Here is a 19,012-nt window from a genome sequence, read left to right as displayed (position 1 = left end):
TAAAGAATTATTAACTATAGAAGGGTTAGCTACTAAGAAAGATAAAGATACCCCTCAGCTGAAGGAGTGTTCTCAAGAAATAAGCAGACTTAAAAGGGGGATTCCCTGTCCTATGACCAGCATTCAGACATTGTTGAATATGTTAGTTGAGCTCAACAGACAGCAAAGTAGTCTACTGGGTTGCCCTTGGCCAGTGCTGGTCCATAGTAGTCTGGTCAGGCCTAGTAGGAGGGAACTGCTGATCAGTACTGGCAAGCAGGGTAGACCCTTTACCCCATCCCTTGCCTCAAGGTGCAGGTAGACCCCAGCCAGAGCTGGTAAAAATGGACAGGAAACCCACCCAACTGCAAGAAAGTCCTTTCTACTTCCACAACCCTCTAGCTCCCTCTACCGACAAAGCTTTGGCATGTCCACCTGGCAAAGAAGAGCATTTAAGTAGATAGTTGGCATAGTTCATTGCCTTGGCTGTTCACTTTCCATGTGAATGCTTTTAAACACATTTGTAATTCCTTTCAACAAGAAAAACAATTCTTTTTACCTAATAAGATACAGCTTTCCTTCATAAAAATGAGGTGGCTCTTACCTGCTGTCCCAAACCAATGCACAGCATCAACCATCATTGCTATATTAGTTATATATTCCATCATAATTTGAGTGTTCTAATTAAAGACTACCTTATAGAAGTTGACTTCTGACCATTTTTATATAAGATAAATGTGGGAAAGAGAAAGAATAGTTAACCTATATAAATACAACCAGTGTGATGAGCAAAGAGAAAATACAAAAAGCTACTGCAACCCTCTATAGTTGGCCTCAATGCTGTGGCTGTGACCTCTGGCTGTTCTTTCATTACCTATTCAATGTAGAAACACCAGCTGCTCTGCTTTCTTTAAGCATGATAGAAACAAAACCCTCATTTCAAAAGGATTCTCAGTTGTCCTGTGCACATCTCTGTCTCTCTATCTGTGTTTCTCTGTCTCTGTCTCTCTCTGTCTCTTCCCTTCCCTTCCCTGTTTCCCTTTCCCATTAATGTTGGTTTTCCAATACCTTTAATAGTGGTCATGGAAGTACTGCAAGGAACCAGAGAGAGTTCCTGGGTTCCAGACATTGTCCCTTTGGTCTCTGTTGTTTGCTGTTAACCAGTTTCTCCTTGGTAGTAACTGGGACCAGTGGAATGACTCCTTTCCCAACCAGACTACTCAGTAACCAGGTGGAAGTTTCTGTTTAGTGGAACCATTTTCATACTTCCTGGTAGAAGTGTTAAGACTTAAGTCAGTGGAGGTTAAGAGTTGTTGGGAGGAAAAGCAGAAATTCTGTGAATGAATTGTTAAAACACAGCAGTGAGAAGAGCCAGTCCCTCTTCTGTGCCTGAATACGAGACCCATGTGTTCTAAATATTGTAGAAGACAAAAAAAATTGCTATACTTTTATTGCTGAAAAGTGAGTTCCTTATTTAAATGGAGTCTCAAGACTTAACAAGTTTTTTTGTTTTGTTTTGGTTTTGGTTTTTTGTTTTTTGGGGGTTTTTTTGGTACCAAACTCACAACGTTGAGCTTGCCAAGCAGGCGCTTATGCTGCTAAGCTAAATCCCCAACCCAACTTAACAGTTTTGCAAGTCCATGGATGATGATGGGGGCAGACGCATACCAGGTACATCTGTTTTTAGAATCTGTTTATTCCATTGAGGACAAACATTTGCCTCCTATGTGATAGAAGAAGTCCAGTATAAATAATCTACCTCCATGGCTATCCACATGCACATCAAGACCTCAGCATTAGTTTTGCTATTTGCAAATTAGGGACCCAGATACTGCATTAACATTTGAGCCCCTTCTTGCCCTCCTTTTCTGCCACCATGTTCACTTTGTTCATAGTCCCATTGAATAAGAACTAGAAGAACTGAACAAAGACATTGGCTGACACAGAGCAGTGATGGGAACCTTTTAGAGCTTTCAGTGATACAGCTCACTATTGCATGGGTACCATAGATTTGCCCCCATTGTCATTTTGCCTTCTTGTTTATTAATAGCCTTGTCCGGGATAGATGTCTTTTGGGTGCTTACATGGCAGATAAACATTTTCAACATCTATGCCTGTTCTAGAAGAGTTCCCTTTATGTACTGCTTTTCAAGACTTCTTGTAACCAGTTTCCCAGTCATTTCACAAAATAACAATAAAAGGGCTGAGGATGTGGATCAGTGTAAAGGCCCTGAGTTCAATCCCTAGTCTTGAAAAACAAAAAACTATAATCACTATTTCATTGATTTCTCAGAAATCCCAGAGGTCTGCATTGTTATTCTGTTGGTCTTTATAAGAAGCTTCGGAAGGCATTTTTACTTGCCATAGTCGTTTTACACTATTATTACTGGATCTTTTGAATGGTAATGTGAAATACAGCAACTTGTATTTTACCTTGGATGGGAAAGGAATGACTCTCCCTGCCCTAAGTCATGGGAAACACCTCTCCTGCCAACTTTACTGAGGTGAAAGGCCCTTGAATTTTTATGATGTTTATCTCCCAAATTCTAATTTGTATGTATTTTATTATGGCATCTGAAATATGATTTTATAATGAAAATCTTATATGCAAATCAAACCAGTAAAATTACAATTTATTATAAACAAAAAAGATGAATAGTAAATCGTCTTGACATACTTTTTTTAGTTGTGATCAGCAAGCACTCTCACCACTCAGCCACATCCCCAACCCCTCAGACCTGAAATTTAAATTTTTTAAATAAATTTCGTCTTTTTCTATAGCTCATTTATTTTTAATTATAGTAAAATCTAACTTTAGCTCAAAACAAAGACATTAAAATTTATGTAGTAAATAAAGCATTGACTATTATCTGTACAAAATACTGTTGTTTAGGGGGAAAGATTAATTTAACTCAGATTGGGATTATTGCTGTGTGTTTTTTTTTTTTTTAAGAAAGAATCTCTGTCACTCTGGTAGGGTTTAAACTTGCCTCAACCTTCCAGATGCTAGGACTTACAGGCATGCACTGCCATGCCTGGCTTGCTTTTTGTTTTAATAAAAGGGCTCCTGTGTTGTCTGGCATGGAAAGAAAACTTTCCTGGTAGAGGCCACTGTGAAAATGGCCTAGCAAAGGAGGAGAGAGAGAAGAGGCATGCTGAGAAAATATCTCAAGTACTGAGTTGTTTCATTCATTTAGAAATGTCTCTCATGTCAGGCATTCTCTGCTAGTCTTTGGAGACAGGAAAATAATAAATCATAACATTATTTTCTAAAGACATAATTTCCAAAATAGTTTTTTGACAAAGTAATAAATTCAGACCAGTAAGAAGTAAAACAAGTTGTACTTTAAAGTGTAAGTTGCTTTTCAGGAAATATTTCCACTTTATTGTCCAAATTACTCAACTCACGCATAAATAACTAACTAGTTTTCTTTTTTTCTTAGCTATCACATATGTATGGCCTACACTTCCATAAGAAAACATACAGACTTAGCAAGAGAAAGTCATACAAATTTTTAAATAAAATTTTTATGTGACATGGGAGCGTTCAAATATGAGCTTATGATGCAAACTGCATTTTTATACTAATTCTGGTGGAAGAAATTTGGCTGGATAAAATAGGAGTGTGATTTAATGGTAGTGAACTGAGGGTAGTTTGTCCAGGCCTGTTTGCTCAGATTCTTTTCTGTGTGTGTGTGCATTCGTTCCTCCTGGGTGTGAGTCAGGACACCTGTCACATAAACATCTTTAGTGGGTAGCAGCAGGTGTCTCAGTTACTTTGCTCTTGTTGCTGAGACAAGATACCTGACACCCAAAATTAGGGAAGGAAAGGCTTATTTATCTTACAAGTTTTGGAAGTTTCAGTCCATACTCAGCTGGCTCTGTGACAGGGTGGTGTGGCACAGGTGTACCCGTTCATGGCAGCCACAAACAGCAGGAGTGAAGAGGACAAAAGAGGGGAAAACACACCTTTTTCTTGTCCTTATATTGTATGCTGGCTCTGCCCTTGGGCAGATGCAACACTCACACCGCCAGTCCAGGACTAGACAATGAACCAACCACAAATGCTAGATTCAGCTGCCTCCATTACTACATGAGGCTTGGGGGGCCACCTAGACACAAACTATAACAGCAGTAAGGGAGGAGGGAGAATTACCTGCCTAGATTTTATCTCTTGTTTCAGGAAAGAGAAATTTTACTTTCAGTGACCTGCTTGAAAGGAGAGTGAGAAAAGTTTAGTTTCTTGCTTCTGCGGCCCTCTCAAATTCTTTGACTTCAAAATAGTTAGCATGCAAAGCTATCATACTGAGCTCCATCAATAACTTGTATGTCTTTCCAGTGATTTTTTTAAAGTATTCAAAGAAAAATATACTCTCGTTTCTGATACAAATAATAACATTGTTTTGTAGTATTAACTATGTTATGAAATATAGTATGTGGTAGAAAAGTACAGGTAATCATAAACGTACATGTTAATGAGTTACTAAATGTTAAAAATTTGTCTAATCACTATCCAGATTGAAAAATTTGTTATTTTTGAAATATCAAATATCAAATAGAAGCAGCCTGTCTGTTTTTGTGCAAATGAATTTTCCTTCTTCCCCCTAAAGATCAACTTTTTTTTTTTTTTTTTTGGTACCAGGGATCAAACTCATGACCTTACACTTGCCAGGCAAGTGCTTACACCGCTGAGCTAAATCCCCTGAAGATCAACATTTTTCTAAATTATAATTTGTAGTGTTTTGGCCTGTGGATATAGACATCTTAGCCTACAGTTTGGTTTTGCTTACCTTTCAACTTAGTAGGAATTTACTCATAATGTAATTCTTTTATGTATATCTTCTTTGGCCCAACATTATGTTTATGAAATTATCCATGTTGTGTATATTTATACTTAATTCATTCCCTCTGTTTATTTGGTTTTTGTTTTTGTTTTTTGCATAGCTGAGAACTGTTCTTCTGAACATTTTTCCATGTTAGATGCCCATGTGCTTATGTTTCTGTTGAAAATATCTAGCAGGCAATGTTTCACCCACAAGATATCGTATCTGCAGCCTCAGTTGATGATTGTAGTTTTATTCTAAAGTAGATGTATTAGTTTACATACCCTCCAAAGTGTGTGAAAATTCCTGTTGTTTCATATCTTCATCAACATCTTTTAATTCTTAATTATTTGACTAATTTCAATCATTCTTTTGAACCCATAAAACTGTTTTACTATAGTTGTGATTTTTATTTTACTAACTACTGATGAATGAGTATAGTCTCACTAGAATGACTTTTTGTAAATAGTCTCTTCAGGTCTATTTCTCATGTTCCTAGTGATTTGTTTGTAACTGAGATGTAAAAATTACCTGTATATTTGGAATGAGAATTCTTACTTGATTATTTTTGTTACAAGTATCTTTTACCTATTCTGTGATTTGTCTTACTCTTTAGTAGTCTGAACGGTATCTTCCTTCATTAGTTTCTACAACTTCCTTGTTTTCCTTTCATAGTTAGGTTTGTAATCTTCCTGAAATTGTTTTTTGTGTGTGGCATAATGTCTATTTTTCTTTTCATTTAGTACCATCTTTTTTGTATAAGTCAAATATCTTCATATGTCTATTTGTGGACTCCTAATCTCTGTTAGATTTTATGTGTCCCACTCAAATACTATCTTATTATAATTAATGGAGTTTTATAATGTGTTGCAGGGGCAAAAGAAATCTCTCTACCCCTATTGAAATAGAATACTGGCATCTGAGAAATGCACTGACAATCGACTGGTTAACAGAGAAAAGGCACGTGAATTTATTTATGCTCATAGGAGCTTCGCAAGATGATGAACACCCAACATCCCAGGGAGATAAGGGACTTTTTTTTACCCTTCTTAATAGTAACCAGGAACGCATGCTGCTATGGGCAGCTTCCGTGACAAGTAAATGATTCTCCAGAGATATATGGAACCCAGGACAGTGCTCATTTGAGCTCTGATTGTGATGTTTTACTTTGAGTCACTTTTTTCTGTGATAATAAGTTTAATCTTTCTTGACTTGTGTTGTAGTTCAGGTTCTTCCAATTTGAAGCTCAAAGCTCCATAGTTATTGGTGGACTTTTCTGAGCCAGCAGTGGTTTGATGTTTAATAGAAATACTGTTTGACAGTTGACTGCCAAATTATCCCACAGTGTTTGTACTATTTGAGACAATTCCCAGCAATGTGGAAAAGTTTGATTTCTATTTCTGCATACTGTCACCACCACCATGTGGTGTCGTCAGTCTTTTAGTTATTTTTGTCATAGTGGTTTGTTTTATTTTCCTGATTGTAATGATGTTGAGCACTTTTGTTGTGCTTATTGACCACTGCTTTCTCTGTTTTCTTTAGTGAAATATGGTTACATTTGGGGGCCCTGTTTTAATGTTAGAGTGTTTGTCTTTATTATTATTTTTAAATTTATTTATTTATTTTTGGTACTGGGGATCAAACTCATGACCTAGCACTTGCCAGGCAAGCACTTACGCCACTGAGCTAAATCCCCAGCTGTGTCTTTATTGTTATGTAAAAATATTTAATATGTTGGGGATGCAGCTGTTCATCATTTTATCTCATTAGTTTTGTAGATATTTTCATTTTCTGTCTTTTAATAAATTAGTTAATTAACATGTATAGTACTAAACTGCATATATATTTTTTTCTTTTTTTTATCAGTACGGGGATCGAACTCACGACCACCTGCTTGCAAGGCAGGTGCTTATGCCGCTGAGCTAAATCCCCAGCCCCTAAAACTGCATATATTTACAATATATAAATTGCTTATTGTTTGGCATATGTAAACACCTGTAAAAAAGCCACTATTAAATAGGCTAAATTTCTATTTTTGTCAATGTCGATTAGTTTATATTTTCTAGAGTTTAGGTGAAGGAAAGCTCACAATCGGTATTCTTGTCTGGTTCCCTTCATTAAAATTACTTTGATGTTTTTCCATATTATATGTATCACTTTCATTTCTTTTTATTTCACTGTTATTTGGTTGTATGTGTTTAGATTCAGTTACTAGTGGACATTTTATTGTTTCTTGTTTTGACTTAATATAGAGTTCCTGTGAACTTACCGGTATAAGTCCTTATATGGACATTAAAAACTTTTAATTTTTGTTAAAACTATGTAAGAGTAGACTGACTTTACATCCTTGTGTAGAGTGTAAGTCTATATGGATGTATACTTTAATTTATTTTGAATGAATACCTAAGAATGGCTAGGTTAGATGGTTAGGTGTGTGTTTAATCTTCTAAAAAGGTGCTATAATCTTTTCCAAAATTGTCCTACAATTTTACATCTTCATCCACAGTATGTGAGTTGTTCCGCATTACTATCCTCAATGACAGCTGGAGTAATGTCAGTCTTGTCTGGTTGTCATCTAGTATTAGTGAGCATCTTTTCATATGCTTGTCATTTGTATGCCTTTTATGAAGTATCTCTTATCTCTTAGTCATTGAGGGTAGGGTTTAATTTCATATGTTTGCATTTCAAACATTCTGTATGTATGCTGTATGCATGTCTTAAAGGATAGATATAGTACATCTTACGCAAATATTTCTTTTTTACCTGTGGATTGTTTTTCTTCTGTTAACTATTTTGCAGACAGCAGAAGTATTTAAGTTTGATGTTCAATTTATCAGCTTTTTTTTTTCATTAATGGACTTGCTTTTTGTGTTATAAGAAATCTTTGATTAACCCAGGTCACAAAGTATGCTTTTTATATAATTTCAGCTGAGTTTCAAAATTGTTTTATTTCATTATGATCTGTTTAGGTCTATTTTGAACTAATTTTATATGTGATATGAAATGCAGATCTAGTTTTATCTTTTATCCTTGTATACTTAACTATTTCAGCACCCATTTTGTTTGTTTCTAAGGTACTGGAAGTTGAACCCAGAGCTTTGCACACACTAGAAAAGTGCTATGTGCCCTGAGTTACATCCTCAGCTAGCACCATCTATTAATGAAAATCTTTTTCCCTAGATTGCCTTTGCATCTTTATTGAAATATGAATTACTATATATTGTGGGCCTATTCCCCAGTTTTTTATTTTGTTTCGTTGGGGGTGGTGTTTGAGGTAGAGGAGGTTGGTGGCTTTTTGAGGTAGAGTTCATATAGGGGAATGAAATTCCCAACCTATTAGATGTCTGGTATGGGTTTGTGTTTCCAAAATCAAAGAATAAATTTTAGGAACAATGGAGGTTAAGAGCAAAATACATTTATCAAGGAAAAAAAGCATCTGTCTGAGAGAGAGACAGAATGGGTTGCCAAAGACTGTGTCTTTTCTGGGGACTTGTATAGAGTAAAATTACAAAGTGAGGCAAGTCTAAGGTGAGGAAAACATCAGAACTCACTATGTGAGCATGAGGTGGGGCAGAACTATGGCCAGCCAATAAGATTAATTGCTCAGGTAAAATTGAGTAAGTCAAGGATAAAGGGGGAAGTGAGTCACAAGCATGCTTAAAAAGCAGTGGCTCTTCCTGTGAGTTGGGATGGTGACTTCTGGCTTCCCCAGGGTGATACAGACCTATTTAGAATTTGAGTCATTACACTGTAGGTGTATTTATTTGACCTTTTGTGTTGATGTCTGATCCACAACCGGAAATGTCTGTCTCTTCCAAGGTTAAAAGATTTTTTGCTCTTCTGCACTGGCTCCTTCAGGGCCTAGCCCTGACTGACTGCCTATAATATTTCTAATCAGCTCAACTGCACATAACAAGGTCTCAGTGTGTTTCCCAGGCTAGCACTTAAAATAGAATGCTGAATGACAGGAATGTGCTACCACCATACCTGGCTATTTTTCTACTTTGCCCTCATATTAAATTGGGAAAATGAAGTCTTATGGCTTCTCCAACTTGGTCAAAATTGTTATTGTAGGTTCTTCGTACTTCCATACAAATTAATTTTGGCATCTGTTAATGTAAAAAAACTTGTGATATTTTCATAAGGAAGGCACTGAATCTATAAATCAGAATGATACATCACTCCATTTATTGAAGTCTCCTCTAATTTCCGTCAACAGTAGTTTTCAAGTTTCCCTTAAAGGTATTACACATGTGGATCTTGTATCATAGAATCTTATTAAATTCACTTATTCTAATCTGTCAAACAGATTCTTTAGAATTTTCTAATGGTAGTATGAACTAAAATTTTTTATTTTTAAATTGTGTTGTCTTATTGTTACTAACTTAAAAGAATTTGTTTGGATATAAGTTTTTATCAGATAAATTATTTTGCATATATTTTCTGCCTTTCTGTGGCTTGCACCTTAATAGTCCCCTTTGAACCACGAAAGTTTTTAATTTTGATGAAAACCAAACTAAAAATAATTTTTTTCTGCTGAGAGTTGAGTTTTTGGTGTCATATCTAACAAAACTTAAACCAGCCTCACTATTATGTTTTTCATAAGAGTGTTTTTAAATTGAGGTTTTGCATTTTGGCTGTTGGTTCATTTTTGGCTTTGTGACTTTTAAAAAAAAAAAAAATGAATGTTTCTAAATCCAATTGATTTTGCATCATGTGTTGAAAAGGCTTTTTCTTCATTGAATAGCCTTAGTAACTGTTGAAAACCAGTTATTTATGTATATATGTGTATGTGTTATTTAAGGCTGGACCTTTTAACTTTTTTAGTAATGAGGATGAACTAGATCCCTACCCTTTAAAAATTTTTTTTCTTTAATTTTGAGACAGGTTCTGAAAATTAGAATACTGAGATGAACATACTTGTGCCAACATGCCCAGCTTCATTTGACTATTTTGCATCTTGGTCACAATACCACTGTCTTGTTTGTTGTGATTTTATTGTAAGTTTTAAGCTACTGTTACAACTTTGCTTATTTTGAATGGTTTGGGCTATTTTAGTCTCTATTTTCATCTGAACTTAAGTTATTTGGTTAATTTATACAATAAACATTTGAGATTTTGATAAATTATTTGAATATACAAATAAATAATTTGGGGAGACTTCCATTTTTTGCTGTATGTTTTGTCAACATGGAAGTCTTCTTTTATTTCTGTAAGCAACGTATTTTTCAGTGTATAATGTGTTATGAGTGAAATTATTTGCTAATATGTGATCATTTTGAGAAAGTTCCACATGCTCCTGAGAAAAATATGTATTCTGTTGTTGGATGGAGCGTTCCATAGATACCTATTGAGTTCATTTGTTCAAAGATTTGGTTAAACTGATATTTCCTTGTTAATCTGTCCACTAGTGATAGTTGGGTATTGAGATCCCCCATTGTATTAGTATGTATCTGATATTTCCATTTCCAGTAGTGTTTATTTTATGATGTTGAGTGTTCTGGTAGTTGGGGGGTATGTGTTTATAATCATTAACTCTTGCTGTTGAGTTGTTCCATTAACTAATATATTATTACCTTTTTGGTCTCTTCTATTAGTCTTAACTTAAAACTCACTTTATCTGAAATTAAGATACCAGCTGTTAAGTTTTCTGGGTTTCTCGTGCCTAGAGTATTGTTTTCCAGCCTTCAATTTTTAATACATATTTTTTTAAATTAAATGTATTTCTTATATGCTGCATTCATATTACTGGGTTTTTTGTTTTTTTTTTTTCCCTGATCCATTCTGCCTGTGTCCTTTGATTGACTGGACAATTAAGACATTCATTGAGAATTATTACTCTGAGGTACTGACTTATTATTGTACTATTTTCCTATTGCTGATTTCCTCATGTTTTCACCGTTTTGCTTAGCTCCTCTTACTGCCAGTTGTTTTCATTCTTTTTGATCTGTTGACACTGTTGGCTTCCATGTCCCTCTCTAGGGTATCCTTGAGAATATTTTGGAATGCTGGTTTGGTGGTCTTGAATTTCTTGAGGTGCTCCTTCTTGTACAAATACCTTATTTGTCCATCAGTTTTAACATAGGTCAGGTTTGGAAGCTGTTGTCTTTTAGGGCTTGATACACTTTATGCCAAGCCCTCCTGTCCTCTAAGGTTTGTGTAGAGAAGTCTGCTGCTATTCTGATGAGTTTTATCTTTGTATAAGATTTGGTTCCTTTCGCTAACAGCTTTTAAGACTGTATCCCTGTGATGGGCTTTTGTGAATAGATTTTTTATGCCATTTGTGTTGACTAACGATTTTTTACTTATTGTAGTTATTTTTAGATTAATTGTTTTAATCACATAGCAGTTGTTGGGTCAGTTTTTCATGTACTCTGTGTTTTTAGGGTATCTGAGTAGTGGGTGCTTGAAGGCATCATTGTCATGTAGTTCTGAAATCCTCCATCACATTGATCCGTCCTGTGTTCCATACATTCAATAGGATTTTTAGTCTTCTGGATTTCTAATTGAAACATTTTCATGGACTCTTAATTCTTTGGCGAACTGGTCATTCATGTTTTGTGAATCATTCTGTTAAGCTCACCTAGCTTTCTGTTAGTGTCCTCTGATAGCTCTTGCATCTTTTTGGTTATTACAGCCATTGTTTAGTTGTATCTCTTCTAATCCCACCAAGTATCTCTTTGAACTGTTTTTCTAACCTCTGCTTTGCATTTGAGTCATTCAGATGTGTGGCCTATATAGTTCTGTCCCTTGCTGTCCTGCACTGGCCTTGGGAGCAAGAGATTTGGGGAGACGTTTTGTCATTTTTTCTTTGCATGTTTCTGTTGTGTTTGTTTTGTGCTGAAGTTTGTGGAAGCTTATAGCTTAAAGGCATTCTTGCTAGTATAAAGATCTCTTTTGTTTTTCAGTGATGTCCTTTCAGTAGGGCTAACTATAATCTTACCTTAAGGTCTTGTGAGTCTATCTTTGTTATTTTCAGAAAGAAGATACATTGTAAGCATCCCAGCAAACAACTTCTCTGATAATATACTGTAGTATTATTAATGCCAGAAAGGCAGTCTGATTGTTGATAGCTAAGAGATAGCGACAACTGTGTAATCCGACTAATATCAAGTGAAGCAGCTACAGTAGTATTGTCTGCGACAGCTTTTTTTTTTTTTTTTTTTGGTATGGGGGATTGAACTCATGACCTCACACTTGTGTGCCACTGAGATAAATCTTCAACCCTGTCTTTTTTTTTTTTTTTTTTTTTTTTGTACTGGAGATCGAACTCATGACTGCACACTTGCAAGGCAGGTACTTACACCGCTGAGCTAAATCCTCTGCCCCAACAAATTAGCTATTGATGTACTACAAAAGCCAGTTATATTCCACCCTTATACCTAGAGAAAAAAAAAAAAGTCAATTATGATAAACAGTAAGGCAACTGAATTATTGGCTTCGAGCTAATATGAACCAGATGCAGTTAGCTGTATTTCTGTTGAAAAGAATACATCACTAATTGTATAGTTAGCTATCAAAAGATTAATAATGCACTATGGATATACTATTAAAGGTTTCAGGTTTAGGAATAGGGGTATGCAAAAGGAAAACTTAAAAGTCTGTCATATGAGAAGGAGGAGACAGAAATGGTACAAAGGATTTTATTGTGAGTAGAAAGGCGTTTATAGAATAGGGTAAAGATAGGACAAAAAACTGCCAAGGAGGAGAAAAAAAGAGCATAAAGATAAGAGAAAAGTAATTGAGAGAAAATGTTAAAGAGAGAAGAGGAAAATACAGAGAAATAAGAGAAAGACATTAGAGGTAAGGTTGAAGAATAAAGGGAGATTACCCAAGTCTTAGAAAACATTTGATGAAGAAAATGAAAGGAAAAAATGGAAGTACAAAACAGAAAAAAGCTAAAAACAGTGTTCACACTCACAAAAAAATAAGAGCAAAAACCAAATGAACAAAAAGAATTTCAAAGAAAAAAATGTCTCTGTGATTTCAAGCCTGTGGTTATCTTCTGGGGGCTACAGTTTTGTGGTGGTGTCTACTTTAAGATGTGACTCTGCTGTTGTTGGTAGAGAAAAGAGTGGTCAGAGCCCAGTGCTGTGCTGGTAATTGCCACCATTTTCATTCCAAAAGTTAAGAATGGTAATATAAAAGATTGGAACCAAAGCAAGTCCAAAATCCAGCAGGGCAAACATTAAGTCCTGTAGTTCTACATGCAGCATCCAAAGCAGTCTGTGGCACATTGTGAGTTCCAAAGGGCTTGGGTGGCTCCACCCTTGTGGCTTTTTCTGTAGTTGTGGCTCCCAGGACTTCTCTCTTGGGCCCACTTTGCACCCACCTTACAGCTTTCCTTAGATGATCCATTTGGGACTTTAGGATCTTCGGAAATGCAGGCTGAACCTGGCCTTCAGTCATGGGGTGTGGGCCCGAGTCCTTTGTAATAATCTGGGTGTCTCTGGCTGGCCCAACCACGCTCCCTAACCGTGGACATCTGCGGTTGGTGGCCCCTCACCCAGTCACTGTGGGAGTTTAACCCTCAGAGCCCTGAGATGAAGCCCACCCATAGCTGCTTTGTGTTGCAGGTTCAGTTGGCCCCTCCATAAAATGACGTCCACCCAAGCCCTCTGTGCAGGGGACATGGCAGGCAGTTGGACCCGCCTCACTCACCAGCTTTTGTAGTGCACAGCTCCATTCCACTGGCACTTTTCTCCCTGACAGCCTCTGGCATCACCTGCTTTCACTGTACCTCTGTAGATTCCATCTGCCTTTCTGCTGAGCCAGGAACTGGAGAGAGAGTACAGATGGCCCCTTCCTTTTTCTGTGTTGTAGTCTGTCTCTTCAGTTTCTCTTTAGACTGCAGCTTTCCAGTCATATACCTTTTGGGTCCTAGGGATCCACCTCCTTCCTTCTTTTCTACCCCATTGTCTGGATTCTGAATCTTGGAGAGGCTGATTTGTTGCTGCTTACTGCTCTGCCATCTTTCCAGAAATCTAGATTGACTTTGTAAAAATGTAAACAAACTGCAAAATCATTCGTGACAGGTGAGAATATATCTTTGCTACAGAAATTAGTATTATAAAAACTTTATGAAATATATGTTAACAAATTGGGCAGATATTACAACGACATATATTGCCAAAACAGTCTCAAAATGAAACAGAAACTTTGAATACAAAAAAAAAGAAACCCAGGCCCAGATGGCTTTATTACTGAAAGCTTTTAAAAATAAGCATTATTAGACGTTGTATACAAACTCCTAAAAAATAGGGGAAGTGAGAATGCTTTGGACTCATTTTTGTGAAATTTTATATTACTGCCACCAATGCCAGACTATATAGATATGACAAGAAAGGACAATTCCAGATCGATATGAAGAATATATATGCAGATTCACTAACAACATAATAGCAAACAGAGTCCAGGAATATATTATATTCCATGACCATGTTGAGGTTATCCCGGGATACCTGGGTTATTGATACATAAATCAATTAATACCATGTACCATATTAGGAAACAATATACAAAAAAATCACCAGATTGTCAAATAAACATGGACAGAGATGATGAAATCTGAAGCCACTCAAGGTAGACTTCTGGATGTAGAAGTGGACTTACTATCATTAGTACAAAGGCTAGTACAAAAAAATGTGGAGAATTTTAATAGGCATAATCTTTTTGTTTATGTCTGATACATTTCTAATTTGTTTGCTTATGTTAAGTTATCTTCTATATTGGTAGTTTTTCTAGCACCATTAATACAAAAGGTCACTTCCCACTGACTACTTTTGCTGTCTTTGTGATAAAAGCAGTTGAACTATTTCTATGGGTTTCCTTTTCTTCTTCATTATGCCGTGCCCAGAATACTTTTATCCTCAATAGTATGTTCTGCAGTTTAATTATGTACATATTCCAACTTTGTTCTGTCATGAAATTTAGTTATTTTAGATTATCTACATTCCCATGTAAATTTTATTTGGGGTTTGTGTGTGTTTGATTCAAAGAGAGTAGGTCTTACTATGTAACCCAGGCTGACCTCAGACTTGCAGCACTCCTCCTGACTTAGCCTTCCAAGTTTTAAGATTACAGGCATACGCCACCACTCTCAGCTGTCACATGTAAATTTCAGACTCTCATTACATCAGTATTCCAAGACAATTTTCTATGGGTTTTAAACTGTAATTGCAGTGCATTGAATCTATAGAACAATTTAAAGAAAATTGCCATTTTATAATGGAACTTTTTCAGTCTGTAAGCAGGAGATGTCCTTTTTTATTTGGATTTTCTTTAAATTCTCACAGCAGTGTTTTACAGTTGTTTAGTTTCTGATCGTCTTTTTTTTCCCCCCACTCTTCATGTTGTTGTAAATTCCCCAGGTTGGCCTTAAGCTCTTGGGTTCAAGTAATCCTCCTCCCTTAGCCTCCCAAGTATCTGGAACAATAGGCACATACCACCAAACCCAGCTTAGTTTGTGATTTTGTAGATACACGTATTTGATAATGTATCTCTTTAGCATTGCCTGTTTTTAATGAAATTAAAGGAATTTTTATTTTCTGATTAGTTACTAATACATGTTAAAATAGTTTTTTTAGATACCGAGGTTTGAACTACTTATTCTTGCTAAATTCACACATTTCTAGTAGTTTTTAAAATAGTTTACTTTATATCATCATTTGTATGAAGTATTTATTCTGCCTCATAAATTACAGTTTCAGAAACTCAAATAGTTAATGAAGGAGAGTTTATCTTTTTTTCAGTATACCAACTGATAAATTCAGTAAGAGTAATAAAATTATAAAATGCCTATTTCAATACTGTTAACCCTTTTTTTTAACCTAGGTACTGATCAAAACTTGATAATACTAATAGAAAGTAGATGGGAAATTCTATAATGGGTAGATCAAATTGAATTTTCTTTTTTTTTTTTTTTTTTGGTCTTTTTCCTTTTCATTGGTACCAGGGATCGAACTCACGACTGCCTGCTTATGCCACTGAGCTAAATCCCCAGCCCCCAAATTGAATTTCCTGAAGGTGCTCCCTAATTTTAACATTGTTTAAAAAAGAAAGACAACCAGACCTTATATATAAGGGTGTGATTGAAAAGTACATTGTGCATTTAAATTTTGTAATGTTTATGACAATAAAAGATACATTACTGTTAATCTCCCCTCAAAATACCCCCTCCCCCTTTTTCCGGAGTTGATTCAAAATACTTGTCTTCTAAGCTCACTTTGATTTTAGAGAAGAGCCAGTATTTGCTTGTTGCAAGATCCAGTGTATAAAATGGACCTACCTTTCCATTGTATGGTACTCCTCAGCAGCATTTACTGCATTTTTTTTTAAAATCACAGTTTGTAAAGACATGAAAGAAGACTTCTAGAACTACTTCAGAAAGCAACAAAAATGGTGGAAAAGGAGTGTTTGAAACTACAGGGAGTATCTGAGAGGGATTAATGACAATGTAATATTTTTAAAAATGTAAACATTCATAATATTTTTCTATCACAGTTTATGTTCTGCATATGTGATGTGATGGAATAGTCCAGATTTGGGGTGAGGAAGTTGAGACTGGGTCTTGCTTTGCAGTCCAGGCTGGCCTCCAACTCATGATGATTTCAGGCATAATCTTTCATGAGTGCTTGCATTACAAGTGTGTACCACCATGCCTGCTTCTAGTTTTTTTTTTAAATATATATCCTCTGTTTCTCTCTGTATCAAGTCTCTATCTCTTTTTGAACATATAGAACATACTTAGAAACACTTGTTTCCCTTTTCTTGTCTGTTGATTGTCTTCTGAGAGTTCTGGATCTCTTTTTACTGATTGGTTTTCTCTAGGATATGGATTATGGAGTTCTGTTTCTTAGCTTGCCTACTTTGTTGTTGTTGTTTTCTCAGATATCAAAAGTATGGGGCTTTGTTCTGCCAGATAATTTAGCTAATTAAAGTCTCTTTGATTATTTTGAGTCTTCTAAATTTGAGCAAATACCGTAGGACTAATCTGTCACATTACTAAGGAGATACAGTTCCTATCCCACTGTCTTTCTACTTTGATTTTTTTCAGGATTTAATTTTATTGGTACATTTTAGATATACTTTTTGGTCACATTCATCATCTAATTTGACTTTTAGATTTGTTTTTTACATATGCACTATGCAGTACTCACCTGGAGTCAAGGGAACCTTGCTGAAGATTTCTGAAGTGCACACAAGAGCAGTTCACACATGCACTCTTTCATGCATGTTTGTTCTTTCTTCCCCTTTCCCTCTTTTCCTTCTTCTTCTCTCTTCCCTGTTCCCTCCTTTCTAATACTCTGCCATGCAAATTCAAAGCATCTTTCTTTGTCTCGTTACCCATACCTGCTTCTCAGATTGTCAAGCTTTGTTAGGGTTCTTCTCTTGCTAATGCCTAGAGATTGCTAGTAGGTAGAAAATGGGGTTATTATAAAGATCATGTTAGCTTCTTGTTTCTTAGGGATCATGGCTTTGTCCTACTTTCCAGTATCTCAAAACGTTCATTTTACATGTTTGGTTTTATGTAAGAATATGGGAAAGCTAAGAATACAGTTCTGCTTTACAAGAAACAAAAGTGATAGGTTATGTGCAAGATGTGATTTTACATGGTTTTTGATTAGAATTATGTTACAACTATTACATGTTCATAAGTACTTTTTAGAAAATTGTTTTTATTATACTGAGCCTTCCATTAGTATGTTTTGTCACTGCCTTAATTTAAACACTATTTCTAATCTATGAATAAAATAGTTTTCTTTATAAATCACTCTGTTAAAAAAATAAATCACTCTGTGTTTAAGGGATTTTTTTCTTTCTGTGTTTTGTATTTTGCTTTTGTTACTCATGGGATTTTCCCCAGTGATTATTTTGGAGTATTATTTTATTTATACATTTTAAAAATAATTTGCCATGGTACTAATTTGAAATATTGTAATAAAGTTGCTTTATAATGTCTAAGCACATTGCATATTTTGGTACCCTTTGTGTCCCATATAATCTGCAAGTTTTTAAAAATGTTCTCACTGGGCTGGGGATTTAGCTTAATGGCATAAGCACCTGCTTTGCAAGCAGGCAGTCGTGAGTTCGATCCCCGGTACCGATAAAAAAAAAAAATTGTTCTCACTTTTTTAAAAAGTTATATTTTAAAATAAACTTCATTATCTTAATGATTGCTTTTTTTTGCTTAGAAATCTATCACACCAAGAATATAAAAATATTCATATTTTCTTTTAATGTTGATGATCCAGTTTTAGTTTTTTCCAGAGATAACCAGTGACTGCTATGCTTTGTTTTGAGACATCTTTGTGTTTAAATACATTTCTTTACTTACTTAAATGTTAGTATTTTTAAAGTTTTAAAATATCTGTAGTCTAATACATTAACTTGTTTTTATAAAACATTTTATAATTATGCTGTCATTCTTTGTTAGGTGTGTTTTCCTTTAAATTCAACATGTATTGACAGATGTGCAGAATTTGAGGTTATACAAGTATCTTATATAGTTACTTTTAGGGACTGAAAACAGAAATTCAAAAAGAATTTTCATATAGAGCTGTATTAGGGTCTGTTATATCTGGGCAACTAAAAGGAAAGACTTTATTTGTGTTTGCTTTTTTTCTTTAAGAAAATCTTAGTAATGAGAGGGGTCAGAATTTCTTGGTGAATCTCAGAGATTTTTATTGTTTATTTTTTTTTCTATACCGGTATTCTTATAACCTCTGCTAAAGAAATTGTTTTTCTGTTTTTATAGTTTTGGTAAGCAGTTTGGAGGAAAAAGAGGATGTGATTGTCTTGTATTAGAGCCTTCAGAAATGATTGTGGTAAGAATTTTAAAGAATGCTGAATTGTTTATTGATATGCTTCATTTTTAACTTTAAATGTAATAGGATTTAAACACTCTAGGCTATTCCATTACTGTGACTTTTTAGATATTTTAATAAGTAGAATCAGAACCATACAACAAGTTTATACATTTTCGTCTCAAAACTGTTTCTGCATCTTGTGACAACACAATACAGTTACATATAACATATTCCATATTTGGTGATTCTTTTTACCCAGTTCACCAGGAAATTAAAACAAAAATTTTTTTAAAAAGGACCATGATTTTCAAGTTTCTCTCCTTTTTTATTGAATGTAGTCAATAGACTTTGAGCATCTAGAGTCTGTTCCCTGAACTAGAGGAAAAGAAGTGGGAAAAAATA

At 35.1% G+C, this 19,012-nt stretch overlaps 1 protein-coding gene across 18 annotated transcripts in view; it reads left to right on the top strand.

The window, feature by feature from the left end:
- Window positions 1–19,012, top strand: part of Rapgef6 (Rap guanine nucleotide exchange factor 6) — a 221,301-nt gene that overhangs the window by 49,350 nt on the left and 152,939 nt on the right. For 16 of the 18 annotated variants that reach the window (XM_063230567.1, XM_063230557.1, XM_063230561.1 and 13 more), the window contains one exon: window positions 18,559–18,628. The exons of the other annotated variants lie outside the window; for them this stretch is intronic. In XM_063230567.1, coding sequence (XP_063086637.1) covers window positions 18,559–18,628 — 70 coding nt within the window. The remainder of the gene's footprint in view (window positions 1–18,558; window positions 18,629–19,012) is intronic. 18 annotated transcript variants of the gene reach the window in all.

The sequence above is a fragment of the Cavia porcellus genome, unplaced genomic scaffold (assembly GCF_034190915.1).
Source record: "Cavia porcellus strain 051 isolate PalLab524CR breed Dunkin Hartley unplaced genomic scaffold, mCavPor4.1 scaffold_19, whole genome shotgun sequence".
Lineage (NCBI taxonomy): Eukaryota > Metazoa > Chordata > Mammalia > Rodentia > Caviidae > Cavia > Cavia porcellus.
Note: the sequence above shows the minus strand (reverse complement) of the source record. Positions and strands in the feature narration are given on the sequence as shown.